Below are 12,732 nucleotides of genomic sequence, written 5' to 3'. Positions count from 1 at the left end.
CCACAGACTTAGCTGTAAGCCTTATCCTCCTTACACTGGGCTGTGAACTAGCCTCTGCCCAAAGACCAGCACATCTTTCAGGAAAACAAAGAGTTCCCTTTGCTTCCCAAACGCCAAGGCTAGACGAAGGACAACTTAAGCTTGTCCTCACTCGGCGCATTTATTGCCCATCCAAAGCCTGGGTCGTAAAGCTTGCTCACTATCTGTCAAAAAACACTTTCCAGGTGATGAGTGCGTCTTCCTATTTCCTCGTTTAATCAGAATACATCCAGAGTCGGTATTCTCTGATTCTACAGGTGAGGAGGGAATCCGAGACTCTCAAGGCCAAGCGACTTGCCCACGGGACGGAGACCGGACTCGGGTTCCTATTTGGCTGAGACTCCCGCGGACCTGGGTTTGAATCCCGGCTCAGCGGCGGAGTTCAGACAAGCGGCTTCACCTCCTCGCGCCCGTGTCTCATTCTGAAGACAGCGTTTCCAATTCGGGACTGTTACTAGGACGATAAAGCGTGCACCGGGCAGCGCCTGACTCAAGGCCGCAGGAACTATAAATGTGAGCTCCCTTTCAGACTCCAAGCTTGGCGAACTGCTTCTCCTATTTCTACAGCGGCTCCTCCCTCTCGGAGCTGCCCAGGCCACTGGGGGTGCCAACTGTGGAGCGCTATGCTGGTCCTGACGCTGCATCCAGTACCAGTGATCCTTAAAGAAGCTCTGGGGAGAACGGTAGGGAGCGTGCAGAAGAGGAGAGGTACGAGGGGGAGAGAGGGAGCTGGGCCGAAGGAGAGAAAGCTGGCACCCACTTCAGAGGGGCCCTCCACACCGCCCGCACCTTCAGAGTCCCCAAGTGGCCGATGCCCGCTCTCTTCCCTCCCTTTACCCCAGCGTTTTCTCTCCCTAGCCAGCTGTGGGTGGCGTCCCCAGTACATCCGAAGGCAAAGAGTGGTCCTTGGAGGAGAGGACTTGTGGGCGCGTGGGCACTGGGGCTCCGCGTCCCCAAGAGCTCCGGCTCCGCCCTCCAGTCCCTCCCGCCCCTCCTGTCCCCTCCCCTCCCCGGCCGGCTGGCAGGAGGCGGGGCGTGCGCGCCGGGCTCGGGACGGAGGGGAGCGCGCGTGCAGCTTCTCTCCGCCGGAGCCGCCGGGCAGAAGCAGAAGCCGTGGCTGCCAGCCGGTCCCCGCGGACTGGCAGTGGGCGGGGAGCGGAACGCAGGAGCCAGGCGCGCGCCGCCAGACAAGTGTTTTTGTGCGAGGCCGCGGCTGCTCCCGAGCTCTGAACGCGCGGTGCTGGGGATGCGAACGACCGCGGCGGCTGTGCCACGAGAACCCAAGCGCCGTTGACCTGAGCGAGGGGAGAAACTCCCCCGGGTGTGCCCAGGGAGGGGGAGGGGACGGCGGGAGCGCGGGGCGCACGCCGGGCGGGGCAGGGGGTCAGTGATGACCGGGCGCGCGGGGAGGCAGCACGCCGCCGCCACCGCCGCCCGGAGCATCTGCCGCCTGAGCTGCGGATCGCGGCCGCCGCCCGGGCCATGGAGACACTGAACGGCCCCGCGGGCGGCGGCGCCCCGGACACCAAGCCGCAGCCAGCCGGCCAGCATCACCGCCACCACCACCTGCACCCGCTGGCCGAGAGGAGGCGGCTGCACCGCGCACCCTCGCCCGCCAGACCTTTCCTCAAGGATCTGCACACGCGGCCCGCCACGGCCACCACCTCCTCTGCGGGCCGTGCCCCGACTCCCGCCGCTCCACGCTCGCCCAGCCTTGCTGGAAAGGCGCCGCCGTCGCCCGGGCCCCCGGCCGCACCCGGCCGCCTCTCCCGACGCAGCGGCGTAGTCCCCGGCGCGAAGGACAAGCCGCCGCCGGGCTCCGGAGCCAGGTCGGCGGGTGGCGCCAAGGCCGCCCCGGGAACCAGGAGGGCGGCGCGCTCGGGGCCGGCGGAACCACTCCCCCGGGTCGGGAGGCCAGCTGGGGCTGAGCCGCCGCCTGCCATCGTGAAGGGCCGCAAAGCCAAGCGCAGCCCCGGGACGCCTCCAGCTCGCGCCGTCGGGCCCCCGGCTCCAGCCGCCCGGGTCCCCGCCGTGACCCTCTCGGTGACCTCGGTGGCCGGCTCGCGTATCAGCCACACGGACAGCAGCTCGGATCTCTCCGACTGCGCCTCCGAACCCTTGTCTGATGAGCAGCGCCTGCTCCCAGCCGCCAGCAGCGACGCCGAGTCGGGCACCGGCTCCAGTGACCGGGAACCCCTGCGCGGAGCACCCACCCAGAGCTCTGGAGCCCGCGGGCCGCCGCCGGGCAGCCCCGAGCCCCCCGCCCTGCTCACGGCGCCCCCTGTCGCTGGTGCCAGTTTCGGGGGCCGAAGCAGCCCAGGCGGGGCCCCCTCAGGGTCCCCGGGACCCGGTTCGCTGGAGGATGTTGGGGGCCGAACGCTACCGGAGCGGACGATTCTCGGGACCCCCAGGGAGCCTAGCTTGGGCGAACAGCCCCGGCTCCTGGTGGTGGCCGAGGAGGAAGAGCTGCTGAGGGAGATGGAGGAACTACGTTCGGAAAATGACTACCTCAAGGTGAGCGACCTCTGGCGTGGCAGGTGTCTCAGAGGCCGACCCCGGGTCCTCTGGCTGCCTCCGAACCCTGTCTCCTGGGGGGACCCTCATTAACTTCTTACCTCTTCTGTTTTGCACCCCACTGCTCTCCAGATCTACTAGGTTCTAGTAACTGAACCCCCAAACTTGTGACTTGTAGGTCTGTTTTTCAGTCCTTTACTCTTACTGTTTTTTAGAAGTCTTGCGTGTTTTCGCTGATGCCTTTTGGGTGGCTGTAAATCATTTTGAAAACATGGACCCCCCCGCAGTGTCACCTGTTGCGGGTCATCTAAATGCCCAGCCGTGACCCCATCCATGCACTTGTGTGCAGTATGGTTTCCAGGTGCCGGACTGGCCCGCAGGTCCTCCCGAGGGTTCAGAAAGCTGGGCCCGCATTCGTTCTCCTCCTGGCCTTTGTGGGTGTAGCAGAGGGGGCTGGTCCTTTTAGTGATAAACAGATTTGAAATTCAGAAGAAGCGCCTTGAACTTGCGGCCTGTGTTCAGGGACAGCAGTATTTGTGGGAGCAGCCCTGTGTGAGTGACCACAAGTAGGTTTTCAAAACCTGTGTCAGGGAAGGACTCTTTCGAAGGAACCGCAGCTTCTTGAGTATTACCCAGTGGGGCCTGCCAGCCATGGTCTTGTCTTGTTAGCCCCGGGATGGATAATCGGTCTCCTTCTTGTCTTTGGGGCTGGCCTGCAGAGCAGAGGGTATAAACAGTGTTGGGGGTTGAGTTAAACATTTGGGTTGTACAGAGAAAACAGCAGGGGGTGGAGACTAAGTGGTGGTTTGATAGGAGAAAACTGGGCGCGTGCTCTCGGGTGTGTGTATGTGTGTGAAAGTGACCTAATTTTTGTAACCCTCTGGTTAGTAAATAACACCAGGAATGTAACTCTTCACACCTCTGGTACCTTCCTGTTGAATATCCTCCACAGAGCCAGGTTGCCCATGCTTTCTCCAGTGGGTTATGTGGTTTGTTTTGTTAGCAGGTGTTGGACCTGCCTGATTGAGGCCCTGTGCTGAGGCTGGGATGGGGGGGGGGGGTAGGTTCCAGGTTTTTAAGGTGATTGGTGAACAAGTCAAGCTGGAATGAGCACCTTAACTGTGGGTCCTCAGAACCCAAATCGTTTATCAGAAGTTACTCTTGAGTCCAGTAGTTATCGTGCGTGAAGCAAGGCGGAGACAGAAGGGAGAACTGAGCACTTCGGGATGCTTCCGGTAATGTATATGCCACTCGGTCTTACGTAATAGACAGCAGCGTACATTTCAGAGGTGTGGACAGAATAAGGCAGCTGTGCTGTGTGTGTGTGTGTGTGTGCGCGCGCGCGCGCGCGCGCGCGTGTGTGTGTAGCACTAGGGAACACAGCGTCCTGCGGGGTGAGAAAAGAAACCACGCGTTTGCAGCCCCATGGCCTGCAGTAGTCCTGATCAAATCCCAGGCATCCAGATCCAAACTGCCGGGCAGCGGAAAATGGAGTTTTCTTTAAAGAAACTGTCACAGCATCCTCCATCTGAGAGCAGGCCCCTTAGACATCATTTTCTAAGCTCATTTTTGGATAACCGCTTTATTTGCCTTGCCTTCCTCGATTTTGAACGTTTGCTTAAACCCCCAGTGAATGAAAGCATCTGTCTGACCTTGGAGTCTGATTTATGCGTATTTGACATTTCATGGAACCTTTACAACATGGTTTGGGGTTTGCCCGCATCCTCCACTCTCCAGCATGCTAGGTGTAGAACACAAGGCCGCGCGCACGCTGAGCGACGTCTGTGCTAAAGGCCCACACCTTCCAGTCCCTGCTGCTGTTGTGCCCATCCTAACTCTGATTCCTCAGACACTCAGCATCTCGCTCAGAAGTGGTGCCCCTTCTGTTTGCCTTCTGCAGAGCCTCCTCCCGGGCTGCACTCTGCCTGTACACCACACAATACTTCGGAGGAGCTCTCTTTTGCTTTCCTAGGGGAAAGGCCCATAATGAGCATGTCTCACCAGCCTGTGAAAGGCTACAGAAATCCCACTGGTAGGGTTTGATCTGCAAGACGTGTTCGGTTGCTGCTTCCCGGGGAGAAAGTGTCCTGGCTGTCCATTCGCTGAGCCCTGGACTCCATCCTTCAGCCTTTCCTTGGACAGCAGGAGAAAGAATTGGTTAGAAGGGGTGTGAAGGAGGAGCAGGAAGCCAGAATAGTTGCCTGGTATATGTATGCCGTGTGTCTGCTGGGTCCTTCAGAAGCTTCTTATATATAGGAGTTCAGTTTTGAAAAGAACACGGATCCTAACGGACTCTCCTACAGGTCAACGAGCCTGCCCCCTTGTGTAGACACTGGTTGGACTATCACAGTGACCTCAGGAGGTGTGGGCCGTCGGCATTCCTTTTTTGCTCGTGGTAGCTAGAATGTGTAAGTTATAAACTTCATTTTGCCTTTTGCTTATTGATACCACCCTGGGGTACCTTGCCCCCTCCCCCCATGGTAGAGGGATGCCTGCTTCTCGCACAGAACTCCTGAGATAACAGCATCTGGTTACACCAGTGTTCTCTAAGAAGAGATTTCGTCCAGAGGTTTTACACTTACAGGTTCTGGATGTTGTGATTACGCGAAGCATCATATTATTTTCTGAGAGAGAACTGTTACCGTGGCGGTTCAGAACTTTCTGATTTGACCAAAGTGTCTGGAATAAGAAAATAAGGTCTGGGAGGATGTCTCACTGGTAAGGAAATTTGAAGGGCATCTTTTGGGTTATGACACTTTCTCTTCTGTGAGGAGCGTGTAGGGTCATCACTAACTCTTGTCTGTTCTTTCATCAAAGGGCACTAGATAATTAGATGAAAAAAAAACCAGAATGCTTCAGTTCCGGTGGCTTGCCTTTGCTCGAAAGGACAAGTAGAAACACACTTGACCTCTGATTAACTCACAGAGAATACTCAGAAATTAAGGTATCCAGCGTAGGTATCCTTTGGGTCTGTTCTAGACAAACCCAGACAAGTTTCTTATTGCTGAGGACAGAATTCACAAACCGTTCGCCTGGTTCCTCCCTGCCTGGCATTTTCGCTTGAGCGCCCTGGGACAATCGGACAAGTAGGGCTGCTCATTGCCCACGTATTTATTATGCCCTCTGTTTCTGCGGGCTTTCTCCCGAGGTCATCACTGAGTTCACTGGCAGGTTTCAAAAACATCCTTAGCAGTCTTTCACTCTTTACTGAGACGCGCTCACAACGTGCCCCTGGACAGTGGACACCACCCGGACACCACGTCCTGTGTGGTGGCCCAGTGCTAGGCTAGGAAGGGTTGTTCCTTTCCGCTCTGCTTTCTGGGTTATTTTCTAAGAATCACTTTTACTTAAAAAAAAAAAAAAATGAGGGCCGGAACACCGGCTTCTTGGGTGGAGTGATTTCTTAATCATTGAGGTGTTGTGGGAGGTCACGTGGATTGAACCCCGTCATCTGGATAGTAAGCACAGACTCGGTACCCAGAACACCCCGAGTTTTGGGGGAGATTTTTAGTTTCAGGCCAACAGGGTTTGTTCCTTTTGGCTGACTGAATGGCAGGTGCTTCTTAGCATGGCCTGAGGGCTGGGTGTTAGTAAGGCCAAGAATTAGCATCTCAGCCTCTGGAGGGTCAGCTCCTCCCTCCTCCCCTCCCCCCTTCCTTCGCCTTCCTTTTTCTTGGGGGTGAGGGGGAGAGTGTTAACAGGGATATTCTTTATTCTTCCCCGACATTCTGCTTTACATATTGGTGCTTTCTTTATTCAGCCATGAAAGCACCAATATGCTAATCTTAGGTGGCAAGATGTTGTGGCCTGGGACAGTCGCCGCCACTCAGCTGCTGGCTGGACTGTGACTTGGGAAACAATGGTAGCCGTCCCCGGGCCTGCTCAGCCACAGCTGGTCACCCCCCCCCCCCCCCCCCCCCCCCCCCCCCCCCCCCCCCCCCCCCCCCCCGCACAGAGCATTTCCCTTGTCCCAAAGGAAATGAAGCGGATTATTCCTCTATGACAAAAGACAGTATTTTCTGCGGTAAACTCCCAGAAGAGGAGACTATTGCAACAGCAACCAAAGGACCGTCAAGTGTTCCCGCTGGGTCTGTTTGCAAGGAATTATTAACGTATGAATAGTTACTGATCTTTTTTAACGTCCAGGTACCGACTGACGGATGGATTTTATTACGGCATTCTCACCCATGTGTGCCATTAATCTTTGATGAAGAGAAATGACATTTGAATATCGTCATTAGTGTGATCTAGAGTTTGGGTAGTCATACCAAGGAACCCTGGATTTTGTGTTTATGGGTAGACACAGGTGGCACCCAACCCCCTTCCAATCTGATGTCTGTTAAAAGGCTTTATTCATTATCTGTAGCAAAGGAGAGTCATTGGGCAGCTTCACGCAATCTCAAGAACCCATTTTACATAAAATATTTTAAAAGTACAGTAAATGGGCAGGGAGGTGGCTTAGCGGGTATCAACGTTGTTGCCAAACCTGGGTTTGATGCCCGCCACGTACCTGGTGGAAGGAGAGAGAGCCAATTTCTGAAAGTTAATTCTCTTGGCTTCCTTAAGTATGTGGTGTGTAACCCCTCCCCGCAAGAATAAACACAATGTAATATTTTACAGATTAAAAATATATATCATAAAAATGTAGTTTTCGAATGAGATAATGACCTAATATTTAAAATTATGCGAGCAGTCTAATGCTCAAAAGCAATATTGATTAAGGATACTGCTTTTTTTTCTCCCTTATAAATCCTGCATTAAAAGGTCATGGGGGGGGGGCTGGAGAGATGGCTCAGCATGTGAGGGCATTTGCCACTCTTGCCGAGGACCTGGGTTCCATTCCTGCACCCACTTGGCAGTTCACTGCAGCTCATAAGGGTCCCATACCTTCTGGCCTCAGAGCGCATCTGCACACACATGGTTCACATAAATCCATGCCAGGCACATATATGTAAATAAAAAAGTAATACTAAATCTTAAAAAGAAAAGAGAGAAATTTGTGTGTGTGTATGGGGGTAGAGCACCAGCATTTTCTTTGGCTTTATTTACTATATCAAAATTCGATCTGCCGAAACAATGCATGTTCTGCTTTGTTTGATAGTCTTTAAAAAAATGACAAAAATGGCAGGCGTCTCTAATGTTCGGGGAACACTCTGTCTTCTGAAATCTCCCATGTCCTCAGAAAGAACCACCACCACAATCCACCCTGACCCCTGTCCGAGTCCTAGCGCCTTTCGGGTTTCAAGCGGCTACTGCCCTCTTACGTGATTCATAATTGGCCTCTGGGGTTTAAATCTAAAGATCACAGTTTTCCAGGCCATAAGAAAGAGTTGGAACGCCGGCCTCAGTTTACCTCTGAAACAGGCCTGCTCTGTCAGGAGAGCGTTTGAACTCTCGGGTTCCTTGCTTTTAAAATGAGAATCTTTGTCTCCCCCCCCCCCCCCCCCCAGGCTGCTGCAGTCTTTGCTTGAGTGCCAGTTGCTCCAACGGACGTGGATGTGTGCCATCCACTCTCAGGCTCTAAATGCCAGGCAGCTTTCCTTCGTTTACATGGATGCTGGGCTCTTAAAAAGTACAGTTGTGGGTTTGTTACTGTCTCGTCTGCCCTGCCTGTAACAGGCAATTTGTTGTATTTACTCGAGACTGGAGTGTGGTAGCAGACAGCCTTGCTTCAGTCAACTTTCCTTTCTTAGCTCTGAGACCTAGATTACAGGCTCTGGCCGCTCTTTGGTTTCTTGTCACTGAAAATGGAGGCTTATTTTAGGGTTAGCTCGGAGGTTAGAGTGCACGATATAGGGTACCTTCTGTTTCAGAAACTGATGTAAAATACGAGGTTATGGAAGCAGCGGTTGAAGTGAGAATAATTCGGATCTTTTTCTAGCATCCAGTTCTACCAATGTGGGTGGTTATTTGTACCCAGAATAAAATTATCTGTCTACATATGGCCTGTTCAGTGGTTTGGGGGGTGCCAGCAGAAAAATCACAGCTCTCATCTTAAAGAGAATAAGAAGTACTTTGTTCTGGAGCCATCTTGAGTGACCAATGGCCCAGGAGCACTGATTTAGGTTACTCCCAATTCCGTGTTCCAACGTGAAAGCAGTTTCACAGGGCTTTTGTGGTTTTACAGAACAAAGAAAGCTGTATGTAAAGCCACTTAAAACTCCTTGGGGGTGGTGTAGCAGGGAGGTGGCTCCAGCAACGGGGGAGTCGTAGGCCCAGGGTGCTTAGCTCTTGGCTTGGTGGAAGCGGTTGCTCTGCTGAGTTAATAGTTTTTAGGGGGAGACTTTGTTTGTTATCGTGAGGTGTTTGTTCAGCTCCAGAGTGGGGCAAGGCGTGGCTGTTCCAAAAGGCTTAACACTCGCCGAAGATAAAGTAATCAGCTTCGGAACCCTCAAAATTCTAATCTTCCCACAGTACTGAAATTCCAGCCCGTCCCCAGTCTCCGCAGACACAGACGCCTTCAAGGGAGTCTGTTACAGCCAGACACAGCTTCTTTCCAGGGATATTCATTCAGAGGTGAAGGTGCATCGAAACTGCTTTTAGCTGGTAATAGCTGTTTAACCCATCGCTCGGGCATAGCCAGCGGTAGGGTGGACCAGCTTCCTCTGTTGCAATGTGTGGAAACCAAGGAACACTTTCATATCTGAGAACTGTATCTGCCATCTTCTTATGTATACACAGTCTTTTAAGAACAGAACAGATAATTCTAAGCATTAATACCTTGGCCTTTTTTTTTTTTGAGATTGGATCTTACTAGGTAGGCTAATGAGTGGTTGTCAGCCTTCCTAATGCCATGACCCCTTAATACATACAGTTCCTCACGTTGTGGTGACCCCAACCGTAACATCATTTTCATGGGCTGCTTCTCAATTGTCATTCTGCTGCGATTATGAATCACAACTAAGTATCTCTGTTTTCTGATGGTTTTAGGCAACCCCAAAGGGGTCGTGACCTACAGGTTGAGAACCCCTGATAGAAACTATGGCTCATCCACCTACCCCTGCCTTCCAGAGTGCTGGGATTAAAGGTGTGTGCCACCACACCCAGCAGAATAGATTTATTCTAGTGATATTTTCAATGTTAGCATAAAATATTGTATAAGAGGGTGAGGGTTTTTTTGAGCATTAGCAGGTGACAGTTTGTGTGTGTGTGTGTGTGTGTGTGCACGCACGCGCGCTCGCGTCCATGCAAGCATACACATGTATGTGTACTCCTGTGGATGCCGGATGTTAACAGTTGATCTTCATTTTATTATTAGTATTTTGTCAGAATGTCCTATTGAATCCGGAACTCACCGATCGGGTTAGATTAGCTGGCCAGCAGGCAGCCCACAGGGATTCTGTTGTTCAGGATAGTGGGCAGCTAGGAGGAAGCTGCAAGCTGGGGTTAGGGGGTTAGGGGATTAGGGGGAGTGGGCTCCCAGTTTGTGTTCTAGAATATTCTGTGTAGCTGAGGTTGACTGGAGAGCATCTTCCTCCGGGGCGAGCCCACCAGGATTTCCTCCTGTTTCCTTTACATCACCTTTACCCAAGATAATCCCCTTTTCGGGACATTTCTTTCCGTGCAGGGTCTTCTCAAGCTGAGGCTCAGATGTTGGGAGCCAAGTCCTAGCTTTAAGAACAAATCAGGATTGGGGAGGGTGGTGAGAACCCCGAGATCCCTGGAACAAACTGAATAGGAGGGCCAAAAAGGCTTTTGAGGGCGTTCAAGTGTGGGTGAGAGTTTCTTCTTTTTTTTCTAGGGCCTCAGGTCTTAATTGAACAAAATAAATAGGAATAACTGAGTGCCTTATTCTGTAGGCATTTGAATCACCAAATACTAAACAAGTCACGAAAAGCTTTAGAATGCTTTCCTTAGTGCTTTTCTCTAATTGCTTTTTCTTGAAATATTTTGAAATATTTCATATTTGACAGAATATATATTCAGTGTATGGCTCTACATTTGCAGGTTTGGGGGGGGGGGTCGTTACCAGTCCTCAAGACTGCAGCAAAAGCAGTGTTGCAGTTAAGTTGGAGTTCCGTTGTCCTGAAGATTTGGTCTTTTCTGCGCGTTGCTGTTTCTTGTGTTCATTACCACAAATGTTTTTGAGAGCCTGCTGTGAGCCTTCTGCCGCTCTGGGAAAGGGCCAGGGGACGAGGTTTCTAGCCTTCAGAGCTCACTGTCGGGTAGGTTGAGAAATTGGAAAAAAAAATACACTAATATTACTAATTGGTGATAAGAGATGGGAGAAAGGGGAGAGGTGGACAGACACCCCGGGACCGGTCAGAGGGCCTTCACCCATGTGCTTTACACGTTACGAGAGGGTTTGGCCCCGTGGATCTGGGCAGAAACATTCCCAGTAGGGAAGAACAGAGGGGGCTACAGGCCCTGAGGTTCCCCAAGGCCCAGTGTGCTGGGAAGGGGTGCTGGGCAGGAATTTGAGAAAGAAAAGAAGCCCTGAAGGCCTTGGTAATGGGCAGAGTCACCGAATTTACATTCTAACGGTAAACTCCCCAGCTGTAGAGCAGACACCCAAGGATCTGGATGGAGGCTTGCTGGGAAGCTTGGAGCCTCAGAATGGTTTTCTTATGTTTGGGATTGAGGCCCTAAACCTGAATTGAATTAGAGTTGGGATTTGGGAGCCTGAGAGGAGAGTCACCCACTGAGAAGATAAAACTTCTAGGCTGTACGGTAGGAGGGAAGCCAGGGGTCAAAGTCTCGGGTTGGCAGTTCTGGAATCAAGCTCACCTGTTCCTTTGAATCTAGAGTTCCTTGGGCTGGGGTAGATTTTTCTAGACAGACTGAAGACAGCAGACTGGGTGTTTCATAGTGACTCTGCCTGTAAGGCAGGACCAGGGAGACGGAACCTGAGGAGAAGAGCTCCGGTTACGGCAGGTTACTCTGCTCCCCATGAAAGTACCAGGGAGTTTGTTACCATAGCATTGAGACTGGCCTGTTGGGAACATCCTGATTTTTCAGAAGGTCACATAACAACACAGTTTTGTTTGGTGACATGGGAAACAGTATGATTTCATTTTGATATCCAGACTGAACTGGGTAGAGGCCTAAGGCCAGAGCTCGGTGTGGAGGACTGGACTTTTATCATTTCATGCAATGTTTTTGCATCCAGAGAGCGCTCATCTTTGTAGTAAAAATGGGAGATTTGAGAGATGCAGGATAGGAGATTGAAAAACCAAACCAAACCAAACTCAGCGTGTATTTGAAACAGTGGAAAATGTTCTTCATTAGAGTCATTGAATGCTGCTGATATTTGTATCGTAGAATAGAATTTTAGAGACGTTTGCAGGCATGCTGTAATTCCACGGCAGTCAACAGTTATTATCCTGCTAAACTTTATGTCCATCGAAGGTAGAAGGTCTGTCTGGTTCATCTTAGTACGTAACTGGTGCCTTTAGCTTGACTCTGAGGGCTTGGTTATTTGTAGAGGTGATTTCTCTTCTGGATATGCAAGGAGTCATGGGGACTGTTTTAGATCTTCAGTTCAGAAGAATACTTGGTGAGTTTACCATCTCCTGTGAGAATTTCCAGTGGTCCCTTGGTATGGCCGTGAGCTGATGCGTGTGTGTGGGCATATGACATTGAGTGTATTGGGTGGAGTGGGGTGGGCTCGCGGATGGAGAGAGGCTGCCTTCCTGCGAGGGCCTGGCTCACCTGTGGCGTCTGGGTCCCTAGGATGAACTAGACGAACTCCGTGCAGAGATGGAGGAGATGAGAGACAGCTATCTCGAAGAGGATGGTTACCAGCTGCAGGAGCTCCGGAGAGAGCTGGACCGCGCCAACAAGAACTGCAGGATCCTGCAGTACCGACTCAGGAAGGCCGAGCAGAAAAGCCTCAAAGTGGCAGAAACAGGGCAGGTGGACGGGGAGCTCATCAGAAGCCTGGAGCAGGATCTGAAGGTCAGTGCGCTCACGCGGCGTCCCGTGGCTAGGACTCTGAGGTGGTCACTCCACACACCTACCTACCCACTCCATATGGATTCGATTCCCAGCGTCCACATGGTGTTCGGTAACATCTCCCATAATATACGATGCTCCCTCTTCTGGTCTCAGTGGGTACTAGGGATGAACGTGACATACAGACATGTAGGCATGTAGGCAAATACCTCTACATATAAAATAAAATTTAAGTATCTTCTTTTTTTTGAGACAAGGTTTCTTTTTTTTTTTTTTTTTTTTTTT

At 52.0% G+C, this 12,732-nt stretch overlaps 1 protein-coding gene across 1 annotated transcript; it reads left to right on the top strand.

Annotated features, from left to right (window-relative positions):
* Nucleotides 1-662: 662 nt before the first annotated feature.
* Nucleotides 663-12,648, top strand: LOC126516072 (microtubule cross-linking factor 1-like). The gene is made up of 4 exons (XM_050166231.1): nucleotides 663-722; nucleotides 898-1,238; nucleotides 1,371-2,553; nucleotides 12,226-12,648. The coding sequence occupies exons 1-4, from the start codon at nucleotides 663-665 to the stop codon at nucleotides 12,646-12,648; spliced, it is 2,007 nt and encodes a 668-aa protein (XP_050022188.1).
* Nucleotides 12,649-12,732: the final 84 nt, after the last annotated feature.

The sequence above is a fragment of the Alexandromys fortis genome, unplaced genomic scaffold (genome assembly GCF_014885135.2).
Source record: "Alexandromys fortis isolate MF-2015 unplaced genomic scaffold, M_Fortis_MF-2015_v1.1 scaffold_143, whole genome shotgun sequence".
NCBI classification, from domain to species: Eukaryota; Metazoa; Chordata; class Mammalia; order Rodentia; family Cricetidae; genus Alexandromys; species Alexandromys fortis.
The sequence above is the reverse complement of the archived record's forward strand: the minus strand, read 5'-3'. Positions and strand labels throughout refer to the sequence as shown.

Bases quoted from the DNA above. Each gene is read 5' to 3' on its own strand.
- LOC126516072 (XM_050166231.1), top strand. From the start codon at position 663: ATGCTGGTCCTGACGCTGCATCCAGTACCAGTGATCCTTAAAGAAGCT. The intron at 1,239-1,370 runs GTGCGAGGCCGC...GGGTGTGCCCAG, and splicing joins GCCGCCAGACAAGTGTTTTT to GGAGGGGGAGGGGACGGCGG. The intron at 2,554-12,225 runs GTGAGCGACCTC...CTGGGTCCCTAG, and splicing joins CGGAAAATGACTACCTCAAG to GATGAACTAGACGAACTCCG.